The 14,493-nt window shown below is 36.4% G+C and overlaps 1 protein-coding gene across 20 annotated transcripts in view; it reads right to left on the bottom strand.

The window, feature by feature from the left end:
• The window catches only part of LOC149303350 (sodium/calcium exchanger 1), a 142,980-nt gene that overhangs the window by 13,229 nt on the left and 115,258 nt on the right, over positions 1 to 14,493 (bottom strand). For 4 of the 20 annotated variants that reach the window (XM_089481441.1, XM_089481444.1, XM_089481445.1 and 1 more), the window contains 4 exons: positions 12,959 to 12,976; positions 8,679 to 8,747; positions 4,337 to 4,467; positions 356 to 455 (listed from right to left, as the gene is read on the bottom strand). In XM_089481441.1, the coding sequence (XP_089337567.1) occupies positions 356 to 455; positions 4,337 to 4,467; positions 8,679 to 8,747; positions 12,959 to 12,976 (318 nt within the window). Of the gene's footprint in view, positions 1 to 355; positions 456 to 4,336; positions 4,468 to 5,567; positions 5,628 to 8,678; positions 8,749 to 10,453; positions 10,479 to 12,020; positions 12,029 to 12,085; positions 12,091 to 12,842; positions 12,858 to 12,952; positions 12,977 to 14,391; positions 14,408 to 14,493 lie in introns of all 20 variants that reach the window. The other 16 variants (XM_089481447.1, XM_089481450.1, XM_089481448.1 and 13 more) reach the window with 9 other exon arrangements.

Genomic DNA, 14,493 nt, shown 5'->3' with positions numbered 1-14,493 from the left:
TGTAGTAATGTGGGACAAGGTCTTTTTTCATTTAATTATCATTTGTGTTGCTTTGGGTAAATGTCTCCTCTTGATAAAAATGATATATTTTTTGACCAGTGTGGGAACTTAACAATCCTATTAGTGCCACAAGACGTTTCTAATGCAATTCTAAAGAAAATCTACTGTTGAAAGAACACTGTTGAGCATAGCCACCTGGTTATGCTTTCAGTGCAGCAGATACCTCAGATGATCAACAGATGCATATTTTTAACTCCTCGTCTCAATCTCAGCTCATGCCCTAACGGTCACTAAAGACAGGGGTTGCCAGACAGAAGCCGAGACATATACATATAACAAACATACAGGAACTTACCGGCACTGACAGTGATAGCTTCGATGAATTGCTCTCTCCAGCTGTTAGTCCCAACCACTAGGGCAAGGTTTGTCTTTTTAATGAGTTTGTCTACAGTGCTCTGTGAAGACAGAAACAGAAGAGTGGTCGTGTCAAACGCATATTGCAACCAAAGGGCTAACAATGGGAAACATATGTTTTTGAAAAAAAAATAATAATTTGTAACTATTTGGCATTAACAATCTAAAATGTTTGCTGTCATAAAACCATGACTTTATTGCAAAAAAAAACACATGTTTAAACGTATTACATACAAAAGGGAGATCTAGTTGCAGCTAATGTTTACAGTAAATTGGCATTGCTGACAAGTCAGTGGTATAAAGGGGATGAGGTCCCAGTGAAGTGGTGGTAGTGGGAGCGGAAGTGAAAGTGTACCAGACGTTGTCCCCTTTTTTAAAGCACTGCTCGCCCCCAGGGTCATCCTTGAAGTACTGTGTAAGCAGCTCCCCCTTTTCCTGCAGACTTCCCACTACAAACACAGAAGAAAAACTGGAAGGGGACCCTCAATGACATCAACACACCAGTCAGGTTCCAAGGTCATGTTTACAGCGGGGCTGACAATCCACATACACATTTTATCCATGATAAAAAGGCGGCATGGAGTCTTTTATACAAAGTGATAAACCCCATGGATGTATTGTCTGAAGTTGTTTAGATGCAATTTCTGAAATTTTAATAACCAGGCAGCTGGTTTATATGTAAATAATGTAGCCAACTTTTGTGAGGCTAGTGTAACCACCTGACATTAGACAATTAAAAACAGACAAGATTGCCGAGCCACATAAATCCATGAATTAGTAATATGCTTTTCATGAAAGATTCAGCAGCCAAACGCATTTATGCAAAGACATGTCAATGCCATATTCTCTATAAAAGGATCACTTTGCGCAATTTTTATTCCCAATCAATATTTTTTGTTCAATGAAATGGATGACTACAGAACAAGAACCCACATTTATCCTTTACACTAAATGTATTGTATTATTTATAACAAACCATAAACAGATAAAAGGCAGACCCTCAATAAAAGTGATATATTAAGTGCTGAAGTGACCACCATGCATTTCAAGATTTGTGTTAAACCCAAAAACATAGTAACGTCATGATGACAGCTGCTTGTATTTATGGCCATTGTGATAACCTACATAAGAGACCACTAACTGGATCTTTGTAATGTACTTTTCAATTACCCAAGATAACTAAGTTCCCTTACGCCAACCAGGTAGCCAAAATGACCTTAAGGATTCCCCCCAACATATGGCAGCCTAGTCCAAGATGGTAGGGACTTGGCTCTTCAGAATGTATGAATGCCAAGTGTCATGTAAAAAACATGTGCAGAGAGTATATTACGGAACACACGCATGAGCAGAGCCCCGATTATCTTTTATTGTAGTCATGAATAGGATACTAGATACTAGATGTGTACATTTAATGGATTCGTCATGTGCCCCTACTTTGTATTGGAGTTTCATGGATGTAAGATCAGTTTACAGCAATTGAAACTTTTTATGCTATCCAGTATTTTAGGGGATTTAACTGCTATATTTGCAATTAATCAGTAACATTGAGGCTTGATTTGACATATGAACACCAACACTTTAATGTCAAAGTGGCATATAATGCTTTGCATTCAAGCTGATTACATTGTTATTCAAAATCTCATCATAAAAAACAGTGAAACTGCTTATATTAACAGAAAAGCCACTTAAGGGTGGCTGATTTTAAATTCATAGGGAATAGACCAAATAAACAACTGCAATACTTAACCTTATGTACTCTAATAATGCATTGAGATCACTTCTAGTGCAAGTAGAATAGCAACCATTGTGATAAAGGTAGAGAGTTGTACCGTGTTAGCCATAGAAAGAGAGAAAGCAAATCTGGTAAAGATACCTTTATTGGCTAACTGACGTATAAGCTTCCAAGACTATAGGTCTAAGTAATATGCCTGAAGAAGAGACCTAGATAGTACCGAAAGCTTGCAATCCATTTTACATCAGTAAGGTATTGTCTTTACCAAAATAGCAACCAATGGAATACTACACTTTTACCATATAAATAAAACCACTGCTAAATATGAAACCACTGACTTTGGTTGAGTATCAAAATTGTATTATCCTGTTTTCATATCTCTTTTCCTAAAAATGAAATTATTTATCAACAATTAATAGCTCATCTGTTAACCATATTCAACCAGCTACAATCATGTAGTCTCGCGCGTTGGACAGGAAGAAGACACAACGCCAGAATATTCTGTAGTGCTGTTGCCGTTTTAAATGGTTCTCCCAGGTATATTTCTTTCTTATCAACAAGAAACAGCTGGGAGATACAAGATTTACCATCCAAACACACAGTATCAACCAGACCTTAGAGAGGGGGTAGCTGGTAGAGCTTCAACTGTACACCCCTAAAGGGTTAAAGACCACTAACTCTGCTTATTTTACCTATTGTTCCATTAACAAAAAAGCACTCACTCCAATCAATACTATTGTTTCGCATTCACTATAAACAGCTACGCTACAGAAAATTATTGCTTTGTTCGTTCTGTCTTTACTGCCTTTGTTGGCAAAAGTGTGAGAATAAAATATCAAGGTTACTAAGCAATTATTGCACGATTGATTTTTTTGCCCTCTTCTCTGACTTTAACAAAGGTTAAAGTTTAGCAGTCACCCTTGGATTCGTCCACAGTCGCTCAGTGATGAAAAGATACGTAAGACTAACACAGAAATGTATTTGCAGCAGCAGGCAACTGGTATCCTACGGTGATACTCATCATTATATTACTGCGCGTGACCATCGAAGAGGTTGCATAGCACACAATTTTCATGCTGGCATGAATTTGGCCTTGACAGCCAGAAAGATACATAACGTTAGCAAGAAACTCCATGTCCCAAGCAGCTCAATCATTCTCCTGCTTTCCTGCCTAGAATCGCTGATGGCAAAGCAACGGTTTTCTTGTTTTCTAGGAAACAGACAATAGTTTTGATGGGGGCCCCTGGGTGCCCGGTAACGAGTATAAAGGGAGAAAGCAAAACTTTTGTTCTGGAGCCCAGCAACTGAATTGTAATGCGTTTCTGGCTGCTGCGCCAGCATTGGGATTAAGCAATACGCTCTCAACTGTTAAAAAGCATTCTCCGCACTGAAATGCAATTCCCTCCATGTTTCACAGCTAATCTGCTTCATGCTTCCTTAAACTTGAAGACATTTGCCAAGCACAAGCTTGACTCCCTGCAAATAATGCTTAAAACAGCTGTTGATGTTATAGGAAATCAGCATGGCAATCATAAAGCAGGTAGGTCTAGAGTCCTATCACCATGCTACCCGTGTAGACTATGGCACTCATGAAAGATTTAATTGGTAGTTCACCTGTTCCATGAACTTTGTTCAAAGTTTTGTTTAATATTAAACTATTGTGTGCAAAAGATATGCAAAGCTGTGGTCCAATACTAGACCTTTAAGGCCCAAAGTCTCCTATATGAGACCTACTTTCTAGCCTTCAGAGAAGTTTAGCTGTATGCGGTACACTACACCAGTGATATTAACTACTTTCTATTAATAAGTGAATGCTGTAGACTAGTATAAAATAAATATGTTATGTGCATGCATTGAGCCATATCTGTCTGATGCCGGTAACTATAAGAGTAATGAATGTCTGTGTATTAGTGGATTGGTTGCCATTAATTGAGTGGAACTTCTCTCTTAAGTTCAGCTGTTGAGTGAATTCTGTTTCATTCAATTCTGTTTACTAGAGGTTTTCGGAGATTTAGCTAACGGGCAATTCTCAGATTGTTACATGCCAAGTACAAGGTGGGCAAAACTAGAATTTCAAATTTGGCTTACAACCCTAGGCAAGGAAAATTCATTTAGTAAACACACCCATCAGAAGTTCTTGACATATTGGAGCCAATTATATTATTCTAGAATTAGAAATGCAAGCAATACCTTGAACTCGTATGATTCTTCGATAATGATTTCAAGTTTTGTATGTTCTCCAAGAACAGGCCGTCCCATTTCTGCAATACGACGCTCCTCTTCCTCTTTGCTTGTGAAATGATGTTTGTCTTCATTTTCCTCTGCAAGCAAGACACCAAAATTCATCATTGTTTAAATTTTGGCTCTTCAAAAATACAGTAACAAAAGGATTTTGGAAGACAGTAATAAAGATTACACATAAGCGCATCCATCAGAGATGCCACTACAGAATCAATGCTCTACTATAAGAATGTATCATCCTAGGTTTTTTTAAATGAAATATCTATAGTTGTTGAATATTTTCATTACATGTTTGCAAAAACACAATTCAGCACTAATAGCCTCCTGACTATCCATTGACTTTGGTTTAAAGGAATAATCCAATTATACAATTTCCCCATATTGATAATAAGTTTAAGCCACTGAGAGCAACTGGAGATATTCTGCACTACGAATTCTATAAACCAACATAATGTTCAGATGTTCTCTCTAAGCCTTAATGATATTTTAATTATTCATCTAATTAAAAGTTACAAAATTCCATAAGAGCTGATATTAACGATTGGATGTGTGCTTCCAAAGCAAATGTCTCTAAAGCAAAAGATGAAATACACGCTACATGTAGCACAAGAACCATGTTACGCATCAAAGCCCTAGTGTCCCAAATTGTCCCACCAGTGAGGAATGTATATTGCATTACTTTGTAAGTACTTTAATATGTATTCATTAACCTGTGGAGGGGGGGATAAAGTACTCACCTTTTGAAGAAATGCCACCCGTGGTCCTGTTTGTGCACCACTTTTGGCTGTTTGAAGCATGTTCACAAGGGGTCTCATAGACACCCTGCAATTCTTGGACAAGCCAGTTCAGGAGCTGGCTGGTGGTGAGTATAGCACGCATGTGCTTTGGCAAACAGATGTCACAGACGGAGAACACATTCAACAAGCACATTGGCTGGGTGGCAGGGGATGGGGGAAAATGCACAGGGAGATCATGGAGAATGGGGAAGAAACACTCATTTAAGGGAGTCACTCAGCTATTATATGCATCAACGTTCATATGACACCTGAAGTGTGCTTTAGATATTGTGATCACGTTTCTTCTCTGCCATTACCAAACGTGCCAAAGAAAAATATAGTCAGAGTCTGTCAAAGGCTCTGACACATCAATAATGTATTATTAATTTGCTACCAATAGGCGCCCTCACTTTTTTTTTTTTTCTGGAGGGTGGAGGGAGACAAAAGCAATGATTTACCGGTATCTCTTCCTCGTCTTTTTTTATATATTTATTTTATAAAGATTCACTACATTTTCAGCACTGGGAATTTAGCAAGAAATAGATTTAGGAAAAAATGATATTAAGTTAAAATGTATATGGAAAAAAAAGCTCAGGGCTTAAAGTATGAGAATAAAATCCAAGTTTAAAAAAAACATATGAAAGGATGAAATGAAACTCCATCCTTATAAAAGAACATTCTTTAATAATAACAGCTAACCCTTGAAATATTAATTATACAATTAGAATATATTTTATTTAAAACCCACTATTTCAGTTCATTCTGTTACTAGGCAAGATTTCTGTCACATATGTTTCTGTTCTTTATATCCATCATTCTGAACTGCGTTGTTCACCAATCAGATGTCTCTTTTGATCAAAGTCTAACCATAAGGCAACTAAAAAAAAAATGTGGTGGGGTTGAAGTTGCCTACAGTATACAAAAATGCATACTTGGTGACGCCAATGACTTGTTTCTCATTTTGGCTCATAACAAATGTAACACCTTGATAAAGGCAAAAGCAGCACAAAGTCCAAGGTGCTTCTCGAGCCCACTGGGAGGTCCAAATCTGGGGGTGCTCAATGGTGTGTACCTGGTGTGGGGAACACCTTGGGACATCACAGTTACGTTGGAGTGTTTGTTTTTTTAACTTGTCCTACTTTCCCCTGGCTTTTTGACTGGTATGTGTAGAAGATATATTTATTTTGTAAATACTAGCTTAATGGGTGGGTCCTACTTTAGCACTTTCTTATGTATTTTATATTTGTATTTTTTCCTTAAAAAATGCACTCTCTTTTTAATGCATGTGTAAACATGGATTTTTATAAAGGGTTTTTTGGGGTGTTTTCCTAGTGTTTTTGTGGAAAATATTCTATCAATAACATGGACACTGACACTGACACTGATATGGTTTGTTACTTATTGGCTTTTCTGGAATGAGAGGGAAAGATGCTTGTTGGCTCCCACCTCTCCTTTAAGACGTCAGTGATCCCCTTCAATGAACTGCTTTAGGGATTCTGGAAGATCTGCCCTCCCTACAGGCTTCGGATGAGGGGGAAAAGAAAAGGATGGCACAGAAAATGCTGGAGTCCGGTTTCCACCATGTCTCTCCCTCAAAACCTTTTGGACACCCCCTCTCCTTCTATTTGGAATAATGAAGCACCAGCCCTTTGAGCTTCAATAAAAAAAATGCGCATGGGACACTTATCATGGGTGACACACTGTCTTGAGGGAAGCTGGTTGCCTTATGAAAAAAAATAGTGTTTCCATGCTATTTTGCAGATCCCCCCCGTTTTAAAATGTACTTAAATAAAAGCTTATGGGTACTGCTAATTCTATGACATAAACAGTATTATTAATCCTTCCTTATAATCCCTTCAATGGCACAGTATTGGTGGCAATTAAAGTAAGTAGACTGAGAACAGGGGATTTTGCATTGCTTTATGCTACTTTATATCTTAGTAATTACATTGCAGTAACTGCCTTGTTAAGACGTGATTGTGTTTTATTTGCAGTAATGTAAGCCTGTCTGATTTACGACTGACCTGCCCTCCGCAGTTACACTGGCAAATGTAAAAAGCTTATAGGAGCTTCATCATTAGCGCAGTACACAGTTGGAAGTTGATTGAACTGACCTCGGTATCTGAACTACACTTCATTAGCAAGTGGGAAGAGGCAAGACAGTTTAGTACAGTAAGAAGAGCAAATCACCTACTATGGAGAACGTATTAATAACCTTTACATTCCACCGGCAGGGAGTCTGTACTTTGCTGTTATGGTAAAGTAACTTAAGACATGCAATGGCTAGCCTTTCTTTATTTTATCATTCTCCTCATCACTACCACTACACATCTCCCTACTTCAACTATTTTCCTGCTAAAAGTCCTGCTAAGTCCTGTCTCCTCCTGCTTGCCCATAATTGTCAATGTTCTCAATTTGGTCAAGAACACCTTGACAGTGATTCCATCTGCTAATGTGCCGATATATGTAAACTCAGAGACCACAGTGCAACGTCTGGAGCAGTTCTTGAAGTACACTTCGAATAAATGCATTGCTTATTTTCATATTATTCAGAGTTAAATTCCTAACATTTCTTTTACAATTACATCAGTAATGCCTTGGAGGTCAAGTGATAAAGGTCATACTAGTACAAAGCTTAAAAAGCTGTCTTGTCTCCCAAGTAAATAATGGAATGTTCCTGCTGACTTGACCATTCCAATGATTTCTAAGGTAATAAGACCACTTTTCAAATATTGCACTAGCACTGTTTATACATAAATCCCACTTATTGGGCAAAGAACAAAACTATGCCTTCGAAAATGTCAACTCTGGACCAAGTCCACCACTCTATATATTTCAAAATGTTAATATTCCCTATATAACTGAAATTCCCTAGTAAGACTGATCATGTGTAGCACACGATAGATACCGTCTTCTTATATTTGTCTTGATATAACACAAAAAATACCATTAAACTGTGGAGATATTTCATTGTGTACAACCTCATTTGTAAAATGATGAATAAACTCTGAAGAATAACCTCAATGATATTTGTGAGGAAAATGCTCCTCCACTCAAGCTATTTGCTTGGATCCTCACTTCTAATGACATGTGGGAATATTAGGTGCCACTCATAAAGTTCTAGGTCCTTTTATTGCCTGTACTGTCCCACCTTGTGGTGGGGTTAGCTGTCCAATCCTTTATCACAGAAGAATTTTAATCAAGTATATGAAGTTTTTCATTGGTAATAACAATACACACATTACAGTTTTTAATGAGCTAGTTATATTTAAACATAACAAATATGCATATTATGTATACACATCTTGGTTAAAAATGAAGAATTTGGCGAATCTTTTTTTTAAAGTATATATTTCTGTTAAACTAATAGTTTAGTAGGGCTAAACAACGCCCAATATCCAGGGACAGAATGGACCATAGCCAGTTTTCTGCTGGGTATTAACTTGCAATGGATAGTTCACATTTGTTTTGAATTGTTAGTGAAATATTAGTTCCACACGAATAAAAATGAATACCTGCAATGTTGATTATTGTAGATGGCAAAGGATGATCCCTAGTTTGAACTTTTCTGTAGACAGGTTTTCCTATCAAAGTGACCATCGAAAATTAAAAGGATAGAAATGGACAACGAAAAGACTAGGAGAATGGGGTTAGTCGTGGGGAAAAGCTATGGACTTATGTCACATAATCATGCAGACACTTGTTTCACACATGGCACACTACAACGCACTTATTTTGTCAGTGACACACCTGAAATCGCAGGAAGAAGCTAGCTAGCATGTCACAGCATAGGCCAATGTGCATGATTGTATCTGGATAACAGTATATAATATGAATACTTTTTTTTCTCCTCCATTTTGGGACTATACATTTAATTCTTGATGTGAGGGCTTAAATATCGAGTGTCAAAAAACTCCCCCCATAAAATGGCAAAAATATAAAACTACCATAAAATATGTTCTTTAATAGGCTACAAGGAGTTTGGCTCCATGTTTAACCCTTCGAGTGCCAGAGGTGCTTGCAACAGAAGTGGTTACTAACGATAACATTATCTGAAAGCCAAATAAAAAACCCCTCCGCATAAAGCTTTTGTGAAATGAGCTCAAGCAATTGTTCTTAATTGTATCTGCATAAAAGTAAAATGCGTGCACTAAAGAACCTCTCACACAGCGGTACTTATGTGAAGCATTTCAGCTCTGTATTAACCTTCCCATTGGGTTCAAGTGGAAAATGCAAATCTCTGGGTTTAATTTTGTGTTTTCTCTTACTAAATGAGGAACAAACTGTTACGGTGATTTGGAGATATAGTCAAACTGAAGTGCATTATATGTTGTCCTTCCTGTAAGGTACTTACCATAAGAAGACTGGCAGAATACACACTGGCGTAAGGACATTGTAAAAAAATTCTTTTTCTTTTTTAAGAGAAATATTGATTCCATACACTTCATTTAACTTTTTTGTACTAATATTTTTAACCCTACATACTATGGAAGAGAGAAAGATGTATAAAGATTTAAGGGTTAGTGTAAATCAATTAATTATGAAAAGTCAAGTTAATGTTGACATAAGTCTTGTGTGGAGTTGCTATACTGCTGCTAAACTGCATTGTATAGTTGTCAAGTTGGTTATTGAGTCTGTTACTCATGGTGACCATGAAAATTGGAGGCCGAGTCTCCAGTTGGCAGTAGACTTGAAGGTCTAGCTGGTTCTCAAGTCTGTCTGTCCTATTGAAGTTGAGTCCTGCATTAACCTTCCCTCATCTGAGGTAACATTTGTTGAGTTTATTATGAGTTTATGACAATTGACTCTAAGTTTGAGTGTTTCTATGGTTTTCATTATGGTTTTCATTACAACTCAACTTAACTTGAATCATAAAGTTGGCTTGGTTTTCAAGGTTATCATAAAGAATCACATTAATGCAGACTTCTGCAAAGAAACCCTTCAGTACAATATTGTTTGGGACAACTGCATAACAATGAATATTGAAAATGTTGTTTTACAGGTCTATATATAGCCATGAAAGAAAATGAATTATTTAATGCTGTAATTTGATGTCATAAGAGAAGCATAATACACTACATCTGAAATGTTTTACTCTAAAGTATAGCTTTGTGATTCTTCTAGTCTGATTTCTCCTGCCGTAGTTGTATTAACAATGGATTCACGGTAGAAGCTTTTCTTCTTGCTGGATCTTTGTGTGGGAAAGTCTTTAATTTGAACCTTAAATTTGTTTGTTTCAGTATCATCGGTCATGAAGGTCATGAAGTCAGGGTAACGCTCTTCTCCCTACTCCCTCTAAGATTAATGTCTCTTTCCTTATTAATTTGAAATATCGAAAGGTATGTTTTAATTTAATGATTCCTTTTGCATGTGTCTGATTATTATTAATTTGTGGCTTGAATTAACTGCTTTTTAGTGCATAGTAGCTGTAGGAGCAACAGTTATATTTCTTCTGAGATGTTTACAGAAGAACATAACAGTCTCACTTACCCATCACATTCTGACTGCCGTTAAGATGGCGACCTATTGTACATTGATAGTGAAAATATAAATTAGTTACTACGTAAGACCTAGCTTCTGTAAGTCACTAAAATGGAAAAAATATGGATTTATTATGCTTCTAATAAGAGGTCTTGGAACATGTGTTCTACTCTATTTAAAACAGCAAAGCCAATTTTTTTTTTACAGGTAAATAGAAGTTAATCTACAAACAATGGTGTCCACTGTTTATACTGTGCCACTGGGAACTGCATTTTAAGTAAGTATTTCCTCTATTTGTTCTCTATGTAACTACAAAAAGACTATCTTGAAAATAACTGTCCATTTTTCCTAATATTTTAGTTTATCAAACTGAGTGTCCTCTTGCACTCAAAGGGCTAATTCTTCCTTGCTCACTTTTGGCAGGATTGGGAGACCAACATCCTACTAAAAACCCCAGCACTCACAGTCAAGTTACTGTTAGCCAGGAAAAACAGTAAGTTGCTTTCCAATAAAATTGGTATATGCATCTTCCCTAATATTATGCCATACTTACTTAAGAACCTCCCTTTTTTCTATAAATATTATCTTATATAAATGCCACAAGAAGCCTATGACATTAATATATACTATATGGACAAAAGTATTGTGACACCTGACCATAACACCAACAGGGACTTTGGGTCAGGGCTCTTTGTGAGTTCTTCAACACCAAACTCATCCAACCATGTCTTTATGGACCTTGCTTTGTGCTCCATTATATGGAGAAAAGTATTGGGACACAGCTCTTAAATATTGACATCAAGGTTTGGGCTAGAACCAGTGAAAGAAAATCTTAATGCTTCAGCATAGCAAAACATGTTGGACAATACTATGCTTCCAACTTTGTGCAAACAGTTTGGGGAAGACCATTTTCCATGACTGTGCCCCAGTTCACAAAGCAAGGCCCATAAAAATGTGGTTGAATGAGTTTGGTGTGGAATAGCTTGACTGGCCCGCACAGAGCCCTGACCTCAACCCCATCGAACACCTTTTGGGATGAACTGGAACAGAGATTGCTAGCCAGACCTTCTTGTCCAACATCAGTGCCTGACCTCACAAACGCTCTACTGGATAAATGGGCAAAAGAAACACTCCAAAAATGTGTGGAAAGTCTTCCAAGAAGAGTGGAAGCTGTTATAGCTGCAAAGGGGGGACCAACTACATATTAATGTATATGTATTTAGAATTAGGTGTCATAAAATTCTCTGCTGGTGTAATGATTAGGTGTCCCAATACTTTGGTCCACAAATACATCTTTTTAGGTTTTCTGTATAGCACCAGTCAGCTTTAAATTCCCTATAGTTTATTATATTATATCACTGATTTATTTAGGCCTTATCCCAGCCTATGCTATGATACATTGTTTTTGCCATTATAAAGTCAGACATTGGCATGTAGCAACGGTTCCTTACTGGACAGAAGCCTCCTCTGATGTTTTGAATGACTCTAATTCTTCTTAAAGAGCCTATATGCGCTATTGTATATATTATATTGATACACATAGTATATAATTATTAAGTATAATTATTTAGTGGAAATCTGCTTTCAAATTAAGATTCTGAATGTCATGGGGCCCTTCACATTGAATATGTCAACAATATGACAACTAGTTGGTATAGCTGGAGGACGCTGGGCTGGGTTTGGCTCTCTTAGCCTTTTCAAGGGCCACCTGCCTACCGGAGAGACTGCTGTTACATTTTTGCATATCATGTTGTACAAATATCTGTTGCACCGGCTTGCGAGTCTAAAAACTGAAATAAATACTGGGTAATGGTAATAAAGCCATACAAATCACTATGAAGCTCTTCTCTTAAAGGGAATACCAAAAAGTACATGTTAAAGTAAATAGATGTTTGAGAGAAACTTCTCTAATATTTCTTGATCTATGTACCTATGTGCTGTACATGCAACCCTTGACTTTAATAATTTATTTGCTTAATGCACTATTATACACAGTATCTACAAGGGAGGTTATGTTTATCATATAGCATGCAGAATAAAAAAAACACAAATTTCTAATAAAAACATGGTTTTATAATAAACAAACACACATAGTGTTACCGGTGCAGAACAATCCATGGACCCACAGTGGTATCAAAAGCACTTCATATCAGTGGATGTTAGCTAAACCCCACACATTTTTTATTCTCTGAGCTTACCATATAATATTTTCCCTTTATAGGAAAAAAAAAAACAGAAAACACATATAATAATTAGAGTTCATATAATAAACACTTTTTGTATTTAAAATCACAAATATATAAAAGACACATACCTGTGATGGTGAAGTCGCCTACAATTTAGGAACATCAGCAGACAAAAAAAAGAAAAGAAAAACAGATTATTGGTACCAGTACGTTTTTCTTCCATGAAATATACAGCATTACAATCTAAGCAAATTGTTTGTCTGATCTTAATAGGGTTGTTCAAAACCATAAATTTGGCTAGTCTTTTTGATATGTGTATTTAACATTGGATGTTTTCTTTTCACTGACTAAAAGTTCATCAATGACAAGCAATTTACTATATTCGATGGACATTCTGTGATAAAAGAAAATAGCTAAAGAGAAGGAAGGTCCATAATAAGGACACTAACTAAGACTTCTCATAATACTACACGCTTTAGTCACTGGATGGGCATGTTAAGGAATACTCACTGTTAAAAGATTTTCCTCTTTAAAGGAAAGCTACTTTAACCGCATGAAAGAAACATCAATAGACGGGGCTGCCAATCTTAAAATTGAGTAGCCCTGGAAACATATTGTGGTTTTAGTTTTCATTGGACCCAGTGTACACAGTAGATACATAGAATATAAAAATCTTAGCTGTAACACCTTAAAATCAAGAAAATAAATGATATATTGACCTGAACAAACCTTAAACATTTTTCTTTTAATTGTGCGGCTAACTGCAATCTACATTAATCTATAGATCGTTAGTTTATAGCCTAGTCTATAATCTAGGGCTCTCAATGATAATGCCTAAAAGCTTTAAAAGTTTCTTGGCAACTCATCATAAGACTAGATATCTGGTAATGGAACATAATGTGAATTGTATGCTAACCGATGAAGCAGCGGTGCAGCATTTTTTTGTCTGCTAAGCAACCCTGCAACTATGTAATATGCAATATATCCAATAAAAATCCACAGTGAGACATTGAGCACCTACTAAACATAAGCATACAATATGTACTACATAACATACATATATAAAGAAATTATATAGGTATATGAATATATATATATGCATTGGATGGTGTGTTTGTTTTAGTAGCAGAAATGAAGAATCTCTGTTTGATTTGCATGTCTAAAACACTAATTTGCTAAAAAAAAGGCTCATTTAACAGTTCAGTGGGGTTTCTTCATTTCCTAAATGATTCCATTAACTCTTGTTGTGCTCATTTTGGCTGTTTCACAGATTTGACTGTGTCAAATAATAAGGGTCGTCTAAACTTTCTAGCAAGTACATCAATTCAGGTATGGAAATCCATATAATAGCATGCAAATAACATTGCATTATCCTGTCAAATGACTACTGTAACTGAGAATCCAGGGTTTGTAACATTGTGTAACATTTAACATGACAGGCAATATAACTGAGTACCTTCTAAAACTTCTAATTAGTTCATTTTGGTTCTGAATGTAACTGAGGCTACCATATTAGAGGCGCTCAACTGGACCGTTTGGCACTGACAATTTGGGAATCAACAAGGTGTATTTCCGGTCTAACTCATTTGAACTTTTCTTCTAACAAATTCTAACATTTTCAAATAGCCTACTTTATTTGTTAACAATTTCAGATTGTCAAAGC

Source organism: Sceloporus occidentalis, unplaced genomic scaffold, assembly GCF_023333645.1.
Source record: "Sceloporus occidentalis isolate IW3139 unplaced genomic scaffold, rSceOcc1.0.p SCAF_15, whole genome shotgun sequence".
Lineage (NCBI taxonomy): Eukaryota > Metazoa > Chordata > Lepidosauria > Squamata > Phrynosomatidae > Sceloporus > Sceloporus occidentalis.
This window is presented reverse-complemented; position numbering and strand designations above follow the sequence as displayed.